The sequence below is a fragment of the Engraulis encrasicolus genome, chromosome 14 (assembly GCF_034702125.1).
Source record: "Engraulis encrasicolus isolate BLACKSEA-1 chromosome 14, IST_EnEncr_1.0, whole genome shotgun sequence".
NCBI lineage: Eukaryota > Metazoa > Chordata > Actinopteri > Clupeiformes > Engraulidae > Engraulis > Engraulis encrasicolus.
In genome coordinates this window covers 37023267-37044473 of record NC_085870.1, presented here as the reverse complement: position 1 = coordinate 37044473, position 21207 = coordinate 37023267, and the positions used below count along the sequence as shown (strand labels likewise).

The following is a 21207-nucleotide window of genomic DNA, read 5'->3' as shown; positions in this document are numbered from 1 at the left end:
TCATTGTAATGTCTGTCCTAATCCCTAGGCTTAGCCTAGTGCATGCCTGAGAGAGAGAGATGGTCATTCTTGGCTCAGTTTAGAAAGCTGACCACACTGCCACATATCTCGCTTTGTAAGAAACATTTAAATGACACATCCACTCTGGTTCAAACATCCTACTTCATCAAGTTTTACGGTTCCGTTGACAGCTTTGTGGTTGTCGGTCACATCATAATTAGCTGACACAACAATCAGAAAACAGATGTACTGTATTACGTTCGTTACGTCTAAATGCTAAATCGAGTCTTAAGTTTTTCTTTTGTTTTAGACATTTAAAGTTTTATCCTTTACCTGACATGTTTCGACGGTGTAACTTCCGTCTTCATCAGAGGGTCACATGTCCGCTAATGGATAAAACTTTTACATGTCTGAAACAAAAGAAAAAGTTCAGACTAGAATCAGAAAATAGATCGAAAAAATGAGTTAAATATCTAACTAACCGTGTTAATGTAAATATCAGAAAGCCTTCATACCTAAATTGCATCCCTAAGTGAATATTTTTTTTCAATAAAGAGCACTTCTGTTGCACGTATACAGATACTGGTACAATCAATTTATTCATCAGTTATTCAGTAAAAGTATATTTTCCATTCATTCATCTGTTTGTTCTTTTAAAAGGTGAATGTCTATGATGTTCACACAAAATGTATCATTGTGAATGCAGTCGCAAACTTGTGCCTACCGGTATGTGTCTGTCACAAAATGCCTATTCTTTGGTTTGGGGGGGGGATGATAATAATTATAGCCATGTTCCAGTGCTCACAAAGCCAGAGACGCATCTTGTCACCATGGTAGACAGGCAGCCGCTTGGGCCCCCCAAGCCCCAATATAGTAAATAGCAGCTCCCACTTTACAACGGTAGTGGCAATTTTGTTTCAATTGTTCATTCCTTTGAATTTTCGCTTGGGGCCCCACATTACCCTAGAATCGCCTCTGCACAAAGCCCATGCCCAAATCCAGCTGGGCTGTTAGTGTTGACAAGTCACAAGTGTCCCTATATAAAGGCAGCTCAAGGCTCCCCCAAGGACTGACTGGCACCCACAAAGGTGAGACACACTTGGGAATACACTGGTTGGGCTTGTTACATACCATAAGTGTGCCTGGCAAGGATGAATAATGATTAATTGATTGTTTTTTTCACTTACACTTGTCATCAGCACCTGTACCAGAATCTGCTTTTTATTCCCCTTGGCTTTCAAACAGGTACGTAGACATCATCATGCATTTAACATCAAATTCTTATGATATAAAGTAATACGTTTCATTTCGACACTGCTGTTTATCTACCGGTTTAGGAAATAGTCCAGATGAGTAATATTTTGAATTAATTTTTAAAATAGTGTCAATTGGAAAAAGAAAATGTTTACAGGAAATAAAATGAAAAAACAAGAAATAATCTCACACCTCTCCCTTACACCTGACGATGACCTTGTTTTAGATGCTCAAATGCTGTACATCCATGTTTTCGTTATGTATAATCATTATTATATCTCATCCACAGTAAACCGCCACCATGGGGGATGCTGAGATGGAGTGTTTTGGGCCAGCAGCCCTCTACCTCCGGAAACGGGAAAGGGAGCGCATTGAGGCCCAGACCAAACCATTTGATGCTAAAACTGCTTTCTTCGTGGTGGACAAAGAGCAGGACTATGTGAAAGGTTGTCTGGAGAAAAGAGAGGGTGGCAAAGCCACTGTCAAAACTCTAGAGGGTGGGAAGGTGTGTTTTTTTGTGCTATTGTTGTATTGTTTTTTCATATCTGACATCTATTTTAAACTGCAAACAACTGCCAAAATATATGAACTAATGACACTTATAGTGTTCTCCATTATATTGTGATCCACAAAGTGTAAGAAATTCATGACATATTCTAACTTTTCACAGGATCAAGAGACTATTTAAAAAATGTGTTTTTTCAAATTTGAAGTACAGGCATTAAGCAACAAAATGACTATCTGTGTATATTTGTCTAATGACTATTTTCTTTGTGCAGACAGTAACTGTTAAGGAAGATGAAATCTTCCCAATGAATCCTCCGAAATTTGACAAAATTGAGGACATGGCCATGATGACCCACCTCCACGAGCCGGCTGTGCTGTACAACCTCAAAGAGCGTTATGCAGCATGGATGATCTACGTAAGATTGCATCTGTTAGCATTTCTTCCAGTGCTTAGTAATGATCTATTATTTGTATGAGAGCTTACCATTGCTGTTTTCAGACGTATTCGGGGCTGTTCTGTGTCACTGTGAACCCCTACAAGTGGCTCCCAGTGTACGATCAAGTTGTTGTTAATGGATATAGAGGCAAAAAGAGAGTGGAGGCTCCACCCCACATCTTCTCCATCTCTGATAACGCCTATCAGTTCATGCTCCAAGGTTAGGTCAATACATCATGTATTTTAATAGAAAGTAAAATATATTTTGAGTTTAAAATGCAAAAATACCAATGCATATTGCATTAAAATCTCTCCCCACAGATCGTGAAAATCAGTCCATCCTGATCACGTATGCATCATCTCCATTACATTGTAAAAATTAAAATCTAAAAATACTTGTGTGCCCTGTAAGCCTGTGGATTTATTCACTTATTAATTTATCCTCAGTGGAGAATCTGGTGCAGGAAAGACTGTGAACACAAAGCGTGTCATCCAGTACTTTGCAACAATTGCAGTGGCTGGTGGAGGAAAAAAGGCAGAAGCAACCTCTGGCAAAATAAAGGTGAGATACACATTGGATGTGCTATCAACCACATTGAAGTCAAGTCATATTTTTATTTAGCCCGCAAAAGGGAAATTAAACCAGAAAAATGCTTTTGTATTTTACTGAAGGGATCTCTGGAGGATCAGATCATTGCAGCCAACCCTCTACTGGAGGCCTATGGAAATGCCAAGACTGTCAGGAATGACAACTCTTCCCGTTTTGTGAGTATTTCCGCATAATGTCAGTTAAAATAAAAACATAAAACCTACTAATGTATGCAATCATGAAATAAAATGTATCTCATTGGTACAGGGCAAATTCATCAGAATTCATTTTGGAACATCTGGCAAATTGGCCTCAGCTGACATTGAGACATGTAAGTGCTTTACTTCTTTGGATTGACAAATTTATAAATGACAAGAAGTTAATTAGTAACAAACATTACAGATCTGCTGGAAAAGTCCAGAGTGACATTCCAGCTGTCTGCTGAGAGGAGCTACCATATCTTCTACCAACTCTGCACTGGACATAAGCCAGAACTAATTGGTATGATATGACATAAAATAAAATTCTGTCTCTCTGCCATATATCATGTAATTTAAGGATGACATCTTATTTCACCTGACTTCAGAGGGCCTTCTCATTACCACCAACCCCTATGACTTCCCTATGATCAGCCAAGGGGAAATCACTGTCAAGAGCATCAATGACGTTGAGGAACTCATTGCCACTGATGTATGATATAAGCCATCTACTGAAATACATATTTGCAATTTAAAATCAATAATGAAAATAACTCATAAAGACTTTTCCTATAACAGACAGCTATTGACATCCTGGGCTTCAACGCTGATGAGAAAATTGGCATTTACAAGCTCACTGGTGCTGTGATGCATCATGGCAAAATGAAGTTCAGGCAGAAGCAGAGAGAGGAGCAGGCTGAGCCTGATGGCACCGAGGGTCAGTCATCTTTACAGTATTACTTTGCTGCAAACTGAGCGGAATAAATAACTTGGCCATATCTCCTTGACACACTGGTGTTACAACTTGGAGCTTCACTTCAAATAACAAATAGATTGCATTTCTGCTTTATTTATTAATTAGAGGCTGACAAAATTGCCTACCTCATGGGCCTGAACTCTGCTGATATGCTGAAGGCTCTATGCTACCCAAGAGTGAAGGTCGGAAACGAGTTTGTGACCAAAGGCCAAACCGTACCACAGGTTGAGTATTTACAATACACTCTGAATCCTTACAATACTTCTAAATCTGAATTTTAGGTGCATTTTAAATAGTTTTAAATGATGTTTAATTTCTGTAGGTCAATAATGCTGTCTCAGCTCTGTGCAAGTCAGTCTATGAGAAAATGTTCTTATGGATGGTCATCCGCATCAATGAGATGTTGGACACTAAGCAGCCGAGACAGTTCTTCATTGGTGTGCTGGACATTGCTGGATTTGAGATTTTTGATGTGAGTGAATGTTTTAATGGTAAGCATACTTGAACTTCTTTTCTTGCGAAGAAGTCACCAAGAAATCTAAATTTTCTGTCACATTGTTTTTCAAATGTTAGTACAACAGCCTGGAACAATTGTGCATCAACTTCACCAATGAGAAACTGCAACAGTTCTTCAATCATCACATGTTTGTGCTTGAGCAAGAGGAATACAAGAAAGAGGGCATTGAGTGGGAATTCATTGACTTTGGTATGGATCTAGCTGCTTGCATTGAGCTCATTGAAAAGGTACATGCAAAGTGAAGTCATATAAAATACATATTCTAAATAAATTAAAAGTGTACTTATAATAACATTAAATATTCTTAATTCAAAAGCCAATGGGCATCTTCTCCATCCTTGAAGAGGAGTGCATGTTCCCCAAGGCCTCAGACACTACCTTCAAGAACAAGCTGTATGATCAGCATCTTGGTAAAACCAAGTGCTTTGAGAAACCCAAGCCAGTAAAGGGTAAACCAGAGGCCCACTTCTCCCTGGTGCACTATGCTGGCACTGTGGACTACAACATAGTTGGCTGGCTGGACAAGAACAAGGACCCACTGAATGACTCTGTGGTGCAGTTGTACCAGAAGTCAGCAATGAAACTGCTGGCCTTCTTGTACGCCTCTCATGCAAGTGCAGAAGGTAGGAGCACAGGCCAGACTTACCATAATCTAGTCTACAGGGTACAAGTAACAAAAATGTCTCACACCCATATAACCCTAAAACTGGTCTTTGTGTACATAGTATGTCTTATTCTTTTCACTAACTTTCACAACCATCTGCAGCTGAGGGTGCTGGCGGCGGCAAGAAGGGTGGTGGCAAGAAGAAAGGTGGCTCGTTCCAGACAGTCTCTGCTCTTTTCAGGGTAAGTGCTTGCCATTATGCTTCTTCAACTCAAATTAATTAAATTATCGTTAATAATTACAGAAGGAAAAGATGAAAAGGCTTGATATATACAAAAAATTATCTCCACAGGAGAACTTGGGTAAACTGATGACCAATCTGAGAAGCACCCATCCTCACTTTGTGCGCTGCTTGATTCCTAATGAGTCAAAGACTCCTGGTAAGTTACGTTTTCACAATAGGGCTACCCACACAAATGCCACGAAAATAGAATATCCCTTTGTTTTCACATAATCATTAGTAAAGACAAGTAAAGACTAATTCATGCATTTTAAGACAAATATGGCAATAGCTACACAGTTACAGTTAATCAATAGTTTCCATGACGAGAGTTGTTTTGTTTTCTGAAAGGTCTGATGGAGAACTTCCTAGTTCTTCACCAGCTCAGATGTAATGGTGTGCTGGAGGGTATCAGAATCTGCAGAAAGGGCTTTCCCAGCAGAATCCAATACGGGGACTTCAAGCAGAGGTGACTAACAGCACTGAATAATCAGTGGATGCATTAGGCTTCGTAATGTGGTTGGAATTATGTCATGTGTCAAGAAAAACTTCCTTAATATCAAAATGTCATGATTTCAAAATCCTGAAAATTAACATGGGCAATTAACTAACAACTAAATCTTTTCACAATACTTGTACCACTTAAAATGCTCCATAATGTGATTTCTTTGAGTCTGAACACAATTTTTATTTGTATTGTTTTCCTAATCCTGTTCTATTCTTGTACTGTATTCCTTCTCTTTAAGATACAAAGTATTGAATGCCAGTGTCATCCCAGAAGGGCAATTCATTGACAATAAAAAAGCTGCAGAAAAACTTCTAGGATCAATTGATGTTGACCACACTCAGTACAAGTTTGGGCACACTAAGGTACAATGGCTAACTTTTTAATTTATTCTTTTTCAATTTTTGATAGTGTGAAAAAATAACTGACTTCTGTTCTGTTTCAGGTGTTCTTCAAAGCTGGGCTGCTGGGTACCCTTGAAGAGATGCGAGATGAGAAGTTGGCAGCTTTGGTCACAATGACGCAGGCTCTTTGCCGTGCTTACCTGATGAGAAAGGAATTTGTCAAGATGATGGAGAGGAGGTAATAAGATCTTCAAAACTCAGCAGTTGAGTTTTGCAGTAAAAACAGAACAAATAATAATGAATCTCTACAAAGCATCACTTAAACTTCAATCATGTACAGACGATTTTAAGTAAAATTAAAAATATTTCAGATCTGAAAGAATTTTTTTATTCCTATTCCTAGGGAATCTATCTTTACTATTCAGTACAACATCCGCTCATTCATGAATGTCAAAACATGGCCATGGATGAAGATCTATTTCAAGATCAAACCTCTTCTTAAGAGTGCTGAGACTGAGAAGGAACTTGCAAACATGAAGGAGAACTTTGGTAAAATGAAGACTGACATGGAGTCTGCCCAGGCAAAGAGGAAAGAGCTTGAGGAGAAAATGGTTGCCCTGCTGCAGGAAAAGAATAATCTGCAGCTAGCCATGGCATCTGTGAGTTTCCCAGTGAAGTTTGTGTGAAGCATTTGTGTGCTTTTGTGGATGCAAGATTCTTAAAGGCATGGGGCACCTAAGTCTCCACCCCTTCCGGGCGGCTCATGGGGCTGGGAAAGCTAAACTTTTGACTGTGCTGTAATGGACTAATGGAGCTATTTTCCGATCCACCTCGCATTCCCCCGTCGATCACACATATGCTGTACCTCAGAATTAATGATAACCAATGGTGTGCTTGTTGACTTCACTTGGCAAGCGATTTTTGATTTGCGTGCGTGCAAAAAGATACAATTATTTGGACTACACAACAGAAGTCGCATGTCCGACGTGCAGCCACTTCAGCCGCGGTGCAGCGGTAGGGTTGGCTGTGCCTCGGTTCAGGTCAAATATGCGATATCCCTACCCCTACATGTGAAAGCACAATACGAAGGGAAAGAGGAAAGGGGTAGGGCTAAGGGGTGAAATGGGATTCAACCTACAGTAAGTCAATGGCATTTTTATGCTAAGATCATTAAGAAACTCCTAACACTGAAACAAGTTAACCTTGCTAGCTGAACTAAAAATGGGGGAATAAAAAAAACTTCTGTCAGCCATCCTGTTTCAGCACATGCAGTATATGCCAAATACAGTATATCCTCTGAAAAGTGCTGTTCAACAAACATTTCCAATTCCCAGGAAGCTGAGAGTCTTTCAGATGCTGAGGAGAGATGTGAGGGCCTCATTAAAAGCAAAATCCAGATGGAAGCCAAACTCAAAGAGACGACCGAGAGGCTGGAGGATGAGGAGGAGATCAATGCTGAGCTGACAGCCAAGAAAAGAAAACTGGAAGATGAGTGTTCTGAGCTGAAGAAGGACATTGATGACTTGGAACTCACATTGGCCAAAGTGGAGAAAGAAAAACATGCAACAGAGAATAAGGTTTAGTTTTCTGTATTTCATATATTATGTCAACAATGTCCCCAAAGGCAAGAAGCGCCTTAAAGTCTTGCTTTGGCATCAATTTCGTTTAGGTTAAAAACCTGACTGAGGAGATGGCCTCTCAGGATGAGAGTATTGGGAAGTTGACCAAAGAGAAGAAAGCCCTCCAAGAGGCACACCAGCAGACTCTGGATGATCTTCAATCAGAGGAAGACAAAGTCAACACTCTGACCAAATCAAAGACCAAACTTGAACAGCAAGTGGATGATGTAAGGGAACAACTTAAACAATAGAAAATCAAAATGAATGAATTAATATGAGTGATTTTAAAAAAGCAATTGTATGTCCATGTAACAGCTGGAGGGCTCGTTGGAGCAAGAGAAGAAACTCCGCATGGATCTTGAAAGAGCCAAGAGGAAGCTTGAGGGTGACCTGAAACTGGCCCAGGAATCAATAATGGATCTGGAGAATGACAAGCAGCAATCTGAAGAGAAAATTAAGAAGTAAGTAATATATTTCAATACTGAAGCTTTTCAAGTTTTCCAGTGCTAGGTTTAGAATCTGATGTAGTAGGTTACAATTCTTACTTTGTGTGTGTATGTGTGTGTCATTTGCATCACGTCTTTCTGTGACCAACTGCCCATGTGTTAAACACAGGAAAGATTTTGAAATCAGTCAGCATCTCAGCAAAATTGAAGATGAACAGTCAATTGGCGTACAACTTCAAAAAAAGATCAAAGAACTTCAGGTATTTAAGTGAACTTGACATTTTAAGCACAGTTATTTGTACAAACAAATACTTTGATGCTTCTCAAATCACAAATCTGTTATAATAACACCTTTTTATTCAGGCCCGCATTGAGGAACTGGAAGAGGAAATTGAAGCTGAGCGTGCTGCTCGTGCTAAGACTGAGAAGCAAAGAGCTGATCTCTCCAGGGAACTTGAAGAGATCAGTGAGAGGCTTGAAGAGGCCGGTGGGGCCACTGCCGCTCAAATTGAGATGAACAAGAAGCGTGAGGCTGAGTTCCAGAAGCTGCGACGTGATCTTGAAGAGTCCACCCTGCAGCATGAAGCTACTGCCGCTGCTCTCCGCAAGAAGCAGGCTGACAGTGTGGCTGAACTGGGAGAGCAAATTGACAACCTCCAGCGTGTCAAGCAGAAGCTGGAAAAGGAGAAGAGCGAGTTCAAGATGGAGATTGATGACCTCTCCAGTAATATGGAGGCTGTGGCTAAATCAAAGGTATGACATTAAGGAATATTGGATTATTTGGATTTCACAAAACTCCATCACCTAAACATTTTCAATACTTTTCTTTCAGGCTAACCTTGAGAAAATGTGTCGCACTCTTGAAGATCAACTGAGTGAACTGAAGTCAAAGAATGATGAACATTTTCGTCAGCTGAATGACTTGAGTGCACAAAGAGCCCGGCTTCAAACTGAGAATGGTGAATGAAAAACTGAAAATGAGATTAATGTCCCTGATTTTAAAAAGTTAAATAACGTTAAATATCATAAAGAAAAACCATACAAACAGAAATAACTCCTTTCAGGTGAATTTGGCCGCCAAGTTGAGGAAAAGGAAGCACTAGTCTCTCAGCTGACCAGAGGCAAACAAGCCTACACCCAGCAGATTGAGGAGCTGAAAAGACAAGTAGAGGAGGAGGTTAAGGTATGTTTAAGAAGATCATGAAAAAGGCATGATTCATACAATTTAATTATTTCTCTGTCAATCATGGCACTAAGCTTAGTAATACAACTTGTACCCATAGGCCAAGAACGCCCTGGCTCATGCTGTCCAATCAGCTCGTCATGACTGTGACCTGCTGAGAGAGCAGTTTGAGGAGGAGCAGGAGGCCAAAGCTGAGCTGCAGCGTGGAATGTCCAAGGCCAACAGTGAGGTGGCACAGTGGAGGGCCAAATATGAGACTGATGCTATCCAACGCACCGAGGAGCTGGAGGAGTCAAAGTTAGATATAACTTAAACAAGTGATCAGAATTGTTTTATATGAAGTCATTCCAATGTAATTTGTTTTTCAAAACGTATTATCCATCATGTAATCCTTACAGGAAAAAGCTTGCACAGCGTCTCCAGGATGCTGAGGAGTCAATTGAGGCTGTCAATTCCAAGTGTGCCTCCCTGGAAAAAACTAAACAGAGACTCCAGGGTGAAGTGGAGGACCTCATGATTGATGTGGAGAGAGCAAATGCACTGGCTGCCAACCTTGATAAGAAGCAAAGGAACTTTGACAAGGCAGAGACATGATATATTATTTAATCACACATTATTTTCATGTACTGTAATAGTATAGTCTATGTTTATCTTTTACAATGTCAATTTTGTAACTGCAGGTACTGGCAGAATGGAAACAGAAGTATGAGGAGAGCCAGGCTGAGCTAGAAGGTGCTCAGAGAGAGTCTCGTTCTCTCAGCACTGAGCTCTTCAAAATGAAGAACTCCTATGAGGAGTCTCTGGATCAACTCGAAACGTTGAAGAGGGAGAATAAGAACCTGCAACGTGAGCATGCTAATTTCACTGAAGAGGTTTTGATAAATATTATGCATATGCAGTGTTCATATGTACAACTACAAAAACAAAAAACAAAGAAAAATAAGTATTATATATTGCTAAAGGGGTATCCTTAAATTTCTATATTGTAAATTTGCAGAGGAGATCTCTGACCTAACTGAGCAGATTGGTGAGAGTGGTAAGAGCATCCATGAGCTGGAGAAGGCTAAAAAGTCTGTGGAGAGTGAGAAAGTCGAGATCCAAACCGCTCTTGAAGAGGCAGAGGTACTGTATAGTACACCTTCCTTTATCTAGATTGTTCATTCAATAGTACCTATTGGACAAGTTCATACTTCATTGTACTAACATTCACGGAACTAGGGCACACTTGAGCATGAGGAGGCCAAGATTCTTCGTGTCCAGTTGGAGCTCAACCAGGTCAAGAGTGAAATTGACAGGAAGCTGGCAGAGAAGGATGAAGAAACAGAGCAGATCAAGAGGAATAGCCAAAGGATCATTGAGTCCATGCAAAGCACTCTGGATTCTGAGGTCAGGAGCAGAAACGATGCCATGAGAATCAAGAAGAAAATGGAGGGAGACCTCAATGAGATGGAGGTTCAGCTCAGCCATGCCAATCGCCAGGCAGCTGAAGCCCAGAAGCAACTCAGGAATATTCAGGGACAGCTCAAGGTATAAACTGTTCCTTTGGGCATTGTTAAGCAAGGACATTCCATTTTAACACTTCAGCTGATAAATGTCTATACACATACTCTCTTTCTGACAGGATGCTCAACTGCACCTTGATGACGCTATCAGGGGACAGGATGACATGAAGGAGCAGGTTGCAATGGTGGAGCGCAGGAATGGTCTTATGATGGCCGAGATTGAAGAACTGAGAGCTGCTCTGGAGCAGACAGACAGAGGCCGCAAAGTGGCCGAGCAGGAACTCGTGGATGCTAGTGAGCGAGTTGGATTGCTGCACTCTCAGGTAAGATTATTGTCAAGAGTGCGATCCCAAATTCTTATTCAATTATATTTTTCACTATGCATTAAAGTACAATTATACAATTTTATCATATGTTGTTCTGCTTTTCAAATTGGTCCATTTAATTAGAATACAAGTCTCCTAAACACCAAGAAGAAGTTGGAAGCTGACCTTGTTCAGATCCAGGGAGAAGTGGAAGACACCATTCAAGAAGCCAGAAACGCAGAGGACAAGGCTAAAAAGGCCATCACTGATGTAAGATTGTGCTTACACATTCAACATCTTTTTTAGTTTTTTTCACAGCATGTAAAGCAATACATGAACTATTCTACAACCAACTATTTGACAACTTGAGAATTTTAATATTTTAGGCCTCTATGATGGCGGAGGAGCTGAAGAAAGAGCAGGACACCAGTGCTCACCTGGAGAGAATGAAGAAGAACCTAGAGGTCACTGTGAAGGACCTGCAGCACCGCTTGGATGAGGCTGAGAATCTGGCCATGAAGGGTGGAAAGAAACAACTCCAGAAACTGGAGTCCAGGGTATACATGAACCCCCTAGAGTCCAGGACATTCAAATATTCCTAAAGCATATCTTGTATAATGATCATGATTTGGTGAAGGCATTAATCTGGTTCTACAGGTGCGTGAGCTGGAGGGTGAATTTGAGGCTGAACAAAGACGTGGAGCTGATGCTGTAAAAGGTGTCCGCAAATATGAGAGGAGAGTCAAGGAGCTCACCTACCAGGTAGACTAGCTATGATTATGGATTACAAAAATGGACTTAGCTACAAAGAAAATGCGTAATAAGCACATACTATTACATATGCTTCTGTAGACTGAAGAGGACAAGAAGAATGTCAACAGACTGCAGGATCTGGTGGACAAGCTTCAGCTGAAAGTCAAGGCCTACAAGAGGCAGGCAGAGGAGGCTGTGAGTAGCCTGATTTGGGTCTTAAAGATGCACTGTGTAATATTTTTGTAGATTATTACCAGAATTTGTGCTGCCCATTCACTAATGTTAACTTTTTCATCAATATGTATTCATTATGACTGGGAAAATTGCATTTTTCATACATGAAAAGAGGGATCTTCTCCATGGTCCGCCATTTTGAATTTCCAGAAATAGACATTTTTAGCTGCAAATCTTACTGTACTTTGGTTATTCTAGTAAATATTGGTTTATTATTTAGTAAACATTCATGAAAAGATCAAATTTGGTAATGGGCAGCACAGATTCAACTAGAAATGCACCCAGAGTGTGCAGACCTCCGCCAAGGAAGTTTGTTTTTAGACACATACAGTAGGATATTTGTGTCATGATGTGGTGTCATTTATACAGGTTTATACACACCATTAGTGTGTTCAGAGAATTAAACAGTCAAGTTGTAACTGGATTATATCTGTATTTTTAATTACCATGTCCTTGATTAACTGTGGTCTGTTTTGTCACCTGTGATTGTGGTATTGGCAAAGTGCTACATGCTATATTGTGAACTTACTATGCACTGTCCTATAAATGCTGGTCACATTGTTATAAACAGTTTTGATGATTGGCAGCATGCCCTTATTACCATTTAAAATTTCACAGCTATTTCATATCACACTTTAAAGACTAAGTGGAATTATACCAATTGTATCAGCCTAATCCAGCCTTGTACTTAGTCTACAAGATTAAAAAAAATCAACCTGCTTTGAAAATGTGTGATCACGCGCTAATAGCTAATAGCTAATAGCTAATAGTATTAGTGATTAGTGAAGGGAATGTAATGATTTTTACCAACAAAACTGAAACAACCACAGACACCGTATCTGGTTAGGTCTATTGTTTTTGCCTACGATGGTATGAATCATTCTCATGGGCCACTGGTTGGCCTTAGCGCTGTCGGCTAAGCGGCATTTCCATCTAGGAAAATCACTATCACCGTTGTCAATCAGTCTACGTTGCTGTCGGGCTTTGTGGTCCATCTCGCAACTGGGGTTAAATTGAGGGAAGTGTAATGCATTTGACCAGCATTGTGAACTTACACAGCCACAAATTCCATAATTTTTTTTGGCGATGGTACTTAATTAATTCGACATCATTGTGAACCAAAATGACCTGCGGTGGTCACTGTCCATCTCGCAGCAGTGCACTTCCACTTCACACATATTTTAGGCAGCGGTAATTAATTTCACATGACTGTTTGTTAACTTCAATGAGGGTGTAGCCAAGCCAAAAGGGTGCCTGCTGATGAGCAACTTTTTAGGTTGATAGCACTGGTTTTGGAGCTTGCGTCAAAGGAGACAGTGCTTTTCCTTATTGCTTTGGCGCAGGCACACCCGATTGGAATATTCGCCGGTGCTCGGCCATTATACATGCTGTCGGGCTTTCTGATCCCTGTCCATCTCGCAAACAACTTGGGGTTAACTTTAAATGTAGCGAAGAGGATGTAATGAATTTTACCAGCATTGTGAACGTACAGTCAAAAATGATTTGGCAACGGTAGCCTAATTAATTCGACAGCATTGTGAACCTAAGTCACAGTCCACAACAGCATTGTGAACTTACACGATCACATATTCCATATTTTTGACAACGTAATTAATTCGACAGCATTGTGAACCTAAACGATCTGCGGGGGTGGTCACTGTCCATCTCGCAACAGCAATGATAACATACGGGTCAACACAATCACAAATTCCATATTTTTGGCAGCGGTGGTAATTCATTTGACAGGATTATTTCCTGCCTGCGGATGAAGCCTGCATGCGGATGAACAACTTTTTAGGTGAAATGCAATTTGTATTGGAGCTGGCGCGGCAAAGGAGAGTCTCTCCCTGTTCCTTATTGTTGCTGAGAAATGCGCAGGCACGCCGGTGCTCAGTGCTCACCGTGCGCACCTTGTGGCAGGCAGTGAAATAGCAGCGAGCGAACGAACGAACGAACAAACACAGACAACACACAAACCCAGGCGATCACATAACCTCCTGGCGGAGGTAATGAGCAGCATAGTTGCAGTACCCATTCTGACCACATTCTGATTACAGTGCACCTTTAAGTTTGATTTGATAATGACAAGTAACAGAGGAAGAACTATTTTCAAAGTACTTAAAGTACTTAATTTGTATCATACCGGTAGGAGGAGCAGGCCAACACTCACCTGTCCAGGTACCGGAAGGTGCAGCATGAGCTTGAGGAGGCTCAGGAGCGTGCTGACATCGCTGAGTCCCAGGTCAACAAGCTGAGGGCCAAGAGCCGTGATGCTGGCAAGGTAAAACAGTACCTTCAATCAATTATTGTTATAAACTTATACTTTGGATGCGAAACAGCCATATTGGATTAAAATCTAACATACAATGTGTTCACAAAGTGTGAAATTATAATTGTTCTACTCTTTATGTTTCAGACCAAAGATGAAGAGTGACCAGTGAAGTCTGAATGACAAAGGAATCATATAATATGAATTCCTCAATAAACGTAGCCTTCAAGTTATTCTCTGTATGTTTCCTTTGCATATGCACTTCATTCAATGATCCAATAAATACATTTTTTTAAATCGTCAATAAGGGGCGCTGTGGCACAGAATGGGAAGCCCACCACATAGTGCCTTGCATTCCCATGGGAACCCAGCTTCAAGTCCAGCCTGGATGATGTCCCAACCCTGCCTCATCATTCTCTCCCACTAGTCCATTTTCACTGCTAGATATGATGCAAATAAAGGCTAAAAAGACCCAAAACATAACAAAAAATACATCTGAAATTGTAAACAACTATCTGAAATGGGGTGTAAACAACACCTACATCAATAAAAGTGAGCAACAACCATTGTACTTAAAGGGACACTGTGTAAGATTTTTAGTTGTTTATTTCCAGAATTCATGCTGCCCATTCACTAATGTTACCTTTTTCATGAATACTTACCACCAGCATCAAATTCTAAGTATTCATTATGACTGGAAAAATGGCACTTTTCATACATGAAAAGGGGGATCTTCTCCATGGTCCGCCATTTGAATTTTTAAAATTAGCCATTTTTAGCTGCAAAAATGACTGTACTTGGACCATACTAGAACATATTTGTTTATTACTTAGTAAACTTTCATGTAAAGATCAAATTTAGCAATAGGCAGCCAAGTTTCAATGAGCAGCATAGTTGCAGTACCTTTTTTGACCATTTCCTGCACAGTGTCCCTTTAAGGCAACTGAAAAAGTTTAACGGGTATAAATATCTTTCAATGCATTTCTATAGAACCATCATTGACAACATCAACTCTTTCATCACTATCTGGCATGGAAGTGCTGACAGTTGCTCCAGAAAAAAACTAGAGAGGACTCTGAGGAAGGCCTCAGACATGATTTGTTGTGATCCCACTCTACAGTAGTCTATTCTCTGCACACTGAGCACTGCCTGTGTGATGTGAAGACTCCAAAATAAGGACCCTTTTCATCATCCGTCCTCACAATGGGTTTGAACGTATGCCTCACAATGTGTTTGAACGTATGCCTTCTGGAAGAGAATTTAGGTCAGTCTCAGTCTGATTAGCCAAATATTGTTTTCCTGGAGACCCAGTACTTAAAGACTGGTGACAGCTGATTTATTAGCCTAATTTATCTTCTGCTGAACCAGGCTGGCTTTCAGCCCGAGCATCATCGAGTATCACCCAAGAAAATATATCAATATAGGGTCTACGGCTGCACGATACATGTTATTACCATTATATTATAGAAATATAAATTGAAATGAAAAGTGATTAAAATAGAAATGGAGATTAATCTAAATTCAGGATTTTACCACATTTTTTACTTTAATTTCAGTCTTTTATTCAGAAGCATTGAGATTTGGGGGAAAACCACTGCTTATAAAAACAGGGTATATACACCAATCTTGAAGTCAAATTTACAACCATTTAATACCCTTTAGATTATTTTTACAACCATCACGACATTCCGATGCCAGTATTAACAAGACATCTTTTGTCATTTCTTAACATTAACTTAAAATTACATTACACTTTCGACAACCAAAAGGGAGCAGTGCGATTCCAGAGTAGGCCTACTGTTCAACAGTCTGCTTTCTACGGCATAGATCTACGGCACGACTCTGCTATGAACTAGGTCAGGACTGGCTACTGTTGCGCGAATCACTGGTGTATGAAAAAAACGGTGATAACAGTGAAAAAACAAAGATTTTTTGTATCAAAATGGTGCAACTAAAATTAAATGTTGGCTTTTTTATTTATCACCCTTTACTTTTTGCAACCCTGCATACACGCTGAAAAAAAACAAGTCCGACAGGGGGACAAAGATACGTCCTTCTATGTACTCTGCCGCCTAGTGGACACTGGAGGGAATTACAATTAGAGAATGTGTTTCAGAAGGACAGAGCTAATAACTGAGCTAAAAACTGATGAAACTGACTGATACATCAATGTTTACCAGGACCTTTCTTTTACACACCGGGCAGACACATTGAATGATGAAGTTCAGATGTAAGTTTTCATTTTATTTGTCAGCGGAAGCTTCCAGTTTTCCAACAAAACCACCAAATAAAAATGTAGGAAACAATATATTACCTAATTAGTTGGGTCATTTATAGAAGTTCCGTGACCGTGGAGAGGAAAGGTTCGTTTCTCACTGGATTTGTCATCTATAAAGGTTAAATAAAAAAATGAGCCGGGGTGCCCCTCACAAAAATGTGGGGACATTTTTTAGACCGATATATATATCCAAAATGGCTGCTGCTTTTTAATTGTTTTGCCCACAGTGCTGCATAATACATGGTTTCTGAGACTATTTGGGGCAAGAAATTCACAAATAATGTAGATTTATTGATTTGACCCTTGACTCTTTAAATGTCAATTTTTCAAAATCGTCAGAGAGCCTTAATATTAGGCTCAAATGAAAGGTCTGCTCATACTGAGTTCAGTTATGGACAGTAAAATTACAAGTAGGCTATGCAGAAGTCATCTGAAAGGTAAAAAAGATCAAGGTTTGTGGTTGATGAGAATTAAACTGCTGATTAGTCGGGTCATAATGCGACGTTCCGTGACCATCCTCTGGCAAGGATGTTTTGATGATTGATTTGACCTCTATGGACCCTTAAGAAAAGATTTAGCCCCCATGTCCCTCCCAAAAATCCCTGCATTTTTTGCTAGAGAGGCAAATACAAAATGGCGTCCGGCGCCATCTCTAAGAAATAACTTTTGATCTGAATGACATAGAATCATGTATGAAGACACTTTTTCATACAACTCAACCATGAGGATTCCAAATCTGACATCATTTTGATAATACAACTTTATTTTGGCCGTGAAATTCAAGATGGCTGCCATCTAGAACAGAAGTTTTCAACCTTTTTAGGTCGTGACCCCCCAAAACTGGACTGGGGACCCCCCAATTTCTGTAGCTCCATTCCTCATACATAGATATTGCTGATCTACAAGCACACAATACACAATACAAAACAGTCATATTTGGACTGGGGACCCCCCCAATTCAAGTTACTCCATTTCTCATATATAGATATTGAGAAAATATCTGATCTGTAAGCCCACAATGCCTCACATTATGAGGAGTAGTGGGCTTGTAGATGGGCTATTTTCACAATGTTTGACTTCTTTGATAGCCTATTATTTGACAATTTGGCTAATGATTTAGCATTGTTTAATGATTATTCTGGATGCAGTGATGGTCTTTAAAATTGAGAGTCCTCACATTGACACCTTCCCCCCCAAAAAGGGGACCCACAGGTTGAGAACCACTGATCTAGTACATAGAACTTTTGACATTTTCCAGGCATTCTTGCATAAAGAAGCTCGTTGAGGGACTCAAAACAAGAGCTGCTGAAATGGACAGAGCAAGTGCTCTCAAAAGTAGTGAGAAGCCTGGTTCAAGACAGTCAACTTGAGCTCCCTGAGCTGCAAGAACACCATGTTGCTGAAGAATGTGTGGCCTTATTCACCTTATTCAACCCCAATGGCATATACAGGAACATGCAAGGGAGCAAGCTCATCCAGAAGATCTCCATCCAACCTATTGCGATTAAAGAACCCCATGTTGCTCTAATTGACATGGGCATTATCTGGAGAATGGCAACTCCATTGGACACAGGACGGCACGTCATACAAGTGGTTGGGCTGTGTCAAAAAGGTGTCATCCGTCATCCTTGCCCGCCATTCTCATTCTCACCGTGTAATCAGTGTCAATGATCCCTGCGATACAACATACTCAACAGAAGATGATGAGCGAGACCTGCACATACAGGGAGCATCTTTTGCAGGAGATGGCACGGAATCTGTGGCTGAACAGACTTCTCTGGTTAGCAAAGACTGAGTGCAAGGGGTGATGGTAATTGTCCACTATAGAGTCCAGTCTGCTCAGTGTCCTTTTCTCAGTTGTGGTACTGAGAGCCTCCAGTTCTGTGCCAACAACAGATCCCACTTTCCTCATCAGCTTGTCCAGGCATACAGCATCTCTCTTCCTAGCGCTCCCGCCTCAGCATGCCATCATCCTCCAGATCATGCCCATGTCAATTAGAGCAACATGGGGTTCTTCAATCACAATATGTTGGAGGGATATCTTCTGGATGAGCTTGCTCTTCTGCGTCTTCCTCTATATGCCATTGGGGTTGAATAAAGCCTTGCCTTGAGTTCAAGTTTTCCCACTATATTAGTGGCTCTCAACCTGTGGGTCGAGACCCTTTTTTTTTGGGGGGGGGGGGTAATGTAAGGACTCTCAAAGTGAAATACCCTCACTGCATCTAAAGCTGTCAACAAACAATGCTAAAACATTGGCCAAATTGTCAAATAATATTTAAGAAGCCAACCATTGCGAAAATCGCCCACCTAAAAGCCCATACGCCTCATAATGTGAGGTATTGTGTGCTTGTAGATCAGCTATTTTCTCAATATCTATGTATGAGGAATGGAGCTACACAAATTGGGGGGTCCCCAGTCCAGTTTTGGGGGGTCACGGCCAAAAAAGGTTGAAAACGACTGTTCTAGATGGCAGCCATCTTGAATTTCATGGTCAAAACAAAGTTGTATTATCAAAATGATGTCAGATTTGGAATCCTCATGGTTGACTTGTATGAAAAAGTGTCTTCATACATGATTCATTCAGATTAAAAGTTACTTCTTACAGATGGCGCCGGACGTCATTTTGAATTTGCCTCTCTACCAAAAAATGCCGGGATTTTTGGGAAGGACATGGGGGCTAAATCTTTTCTTAAGGGTCCATAGAGGTCAAATCAATCATCAAAACACCCTTGCCAGAGGATCTTGAATTTCATGGTCAAAACAAAGTTGTATTATCAAAATGATGTCAGATTTGGAATCCTCATGGTTGACTTGTATGAAAAAGTGTCTTCATACATGATTGAGTCAGATTAAAAGTTATTTCTTACAGATGGCACCGGACGTCATTTTGAATTTGCCTCTCTACCAAAAAATGCCGGGATTTTTGGGAGGGACATGGGGGCTAAATCTTTTGTTCAGGGTCCATAGAGGTCAAATCAATCATCAAAACACCCTTGCCAGAGGATGGTCACGGAACCTCACATTATGACCCGACCCGACTAATCAGCAGTTTAATTCTCATCAACCACAAACCTTGATCTTTTTTACATTTCAGATGACTTCTGCATAGCCTACTTGTAATTTTACTGTCCATAACTGAACTCAGTATGAGCAGACCTTTCATTTGGGCCTAACATTAAGGCTCTCTGACGATTTTGAAAAATTGACATTTAAAGAGCCAAAATTGGCTGCCATCTTGAATTTGAAGGTCAAAAATATCAATCAATTAATCAATAAATCTGCATTATTAGTGAATTTCTTGCCCCAAATAGTCTCAAAAACCATGTATTATGCAGCATTGTGGGCAAAACCATTAAAAAGCAAATTTCTAGCTTGGCTGGCAGCAGCCATTTTGGATATAGGGCTCAAAAAAAAATTCCCCACATTTTTGTGAGGGGCACCCTGGCTCATTTTTTTATTTAACCTTTATAGATGACAAATCCAGTGAGAAACGAACCTTTCCTCTCCACGGTCACGGAACTTCTATAAATGACCCAACTAAATGATGAAATGTATTAAATATGAAAGAATACTGCTCTTAAAACATGATGCAACTCTGTGGCCTAATGGTTATGGAGGTGGTCTTCAGAACAGAGGGTTGCAGGTTCGAATTCCACCCTTACCTCTCCCTACATTACTCAAGTTACTGTAACCAATACTCTGTAAATGACTACAGTATAAGTCGCTTTTGATAACAAAAAAAGTGTCAGCGAAGTCTAATATAATTTTACTCTTCCACTGAATTGTTTGAGTAAAAATGAAAACTTAATTTTGACTACTCTTGTTCAAAACCAGCGGTGCCAAACCCTTTTTCCAAATGTCAAGTTGAAAATAAAGTCTCTGCCAGACAATCGGACAACTCAAGACGCTAATGAACTCCCTGGAATTGCTAACCAGTTGACACCGACAAGCACAGATCTCTGACCTCACACAGAAGGAATCAGGCTGCTTCTGGTCTGTCCCACATCAGCTGTTGTCACTCTGTCCACATCCCGTTCAAGAACATTACTCATACTGTATGATCAACATGAATCAAAGATTCAATGAGACACACTGTAAAAGCAGTTAATTTTTGTTTTTTATATATCTAACTCTGGTAGGCGTTTTTTTTTTGTGTTGTCCACAATTATTTGTGAAAATCAGAAAAATGATTTAGGGATTTTATGTAGAGTGTAGGAAAGGTTAACTATTAGTCAATTTAGTCATTACAGCATTACAGTGGAATTACACTAGTCTATTGTCTGTGTATTCTAGTAAAAGCAATTTAGGCCCTTCTACTGTATGTTTTGATAGGCGCAACTACATTTAAAGTAACTTGGTCGTTATTGTTGGTTCACCGGTGGTTCTGATGCACTTCCTTAGATTATAAAACACATCTTTAAACTACCTCACACAACAGACATTAATGAAACTTTATGTATGCAGGGCTTGGAAGAGGCCATGCAACACTATACCAGTCACACTATTGAGGTCCATTTTAAAGTAAGCCCACTCAAGGGCAGTGCTTGAGCTGGGCTACACAAGACAGAAGGTGTATCAAATTCAGGAAAGATCATAACAGTTTAAACAATATAGTCTGAGATCCCTTA

At 40.2% G+C, this 21207-nt stretch overlaps 1 protein-coding gene across 1 annotated transcript; it reads left to right on the top strand.

Moving 5' to 3' along the window:
* Positions 1 to 430: 430 nt before the first annotated feature.
* On the top strand, positions 431 to 14754 carry LOC134462568 (myosin heavy chain, fast skeletal muscle). The gene is made up of 40 exons (XM_063215658.1): positions 431 to 1245; positions 1544 to 1759; positions 2034 to 2177; positions 2261 to 2417; positions 2519 to 2546; positions 2645 to 2759; positions 2870 to 2962; positions 3054 to 3117; positions 3189 to 3287; positions 3373 to 3476; positions 3563 to 3701; positions 3846 to 3964; positions 4063 to 4212; positions 4314 to 4484; positions 4574 to 4880; positions 5024 to 5103; positions 5214 to 5301; positions 5493 to 5610; positions 5888 to 6011; positions 6092 to 6228; positions 6394 to 6649; positions 7325 to 7567; positions 7660 to 7836; positions 7925 to 8070; positions 8225 to 8315; positions 8419 to 8808; positions 8888 to 9014; positions 9120 to 9238; positions 9339 to 9535; positions 9637 to 9820; positions 9919 to 10084; positions 10236 to 10360; positions 10457 to 10765; positions 10860 to 11063; positions 11190 to 11315; positions 11432 to 11602; positions 11703 to 11807; positions 11898 to 11993; positions 14182 to 14313; positions 14449 to 14754. The coding sequence occupies exons 2-40, from the start codon at positions 1556 to 1558 to the stop codon at positions 14464 to 14466; spliced, it is 5823 nt and encodes a 1940-aa protein (XP_063071728.1). The 5' UTR covers positions 431 to 1245; positions 1544 to 1555; the 3' UTR covers positions 14467 to 14754.
* The last annotated feature ends 6453 nt before the right edge of the window (positions 14755 to 21207 follow it).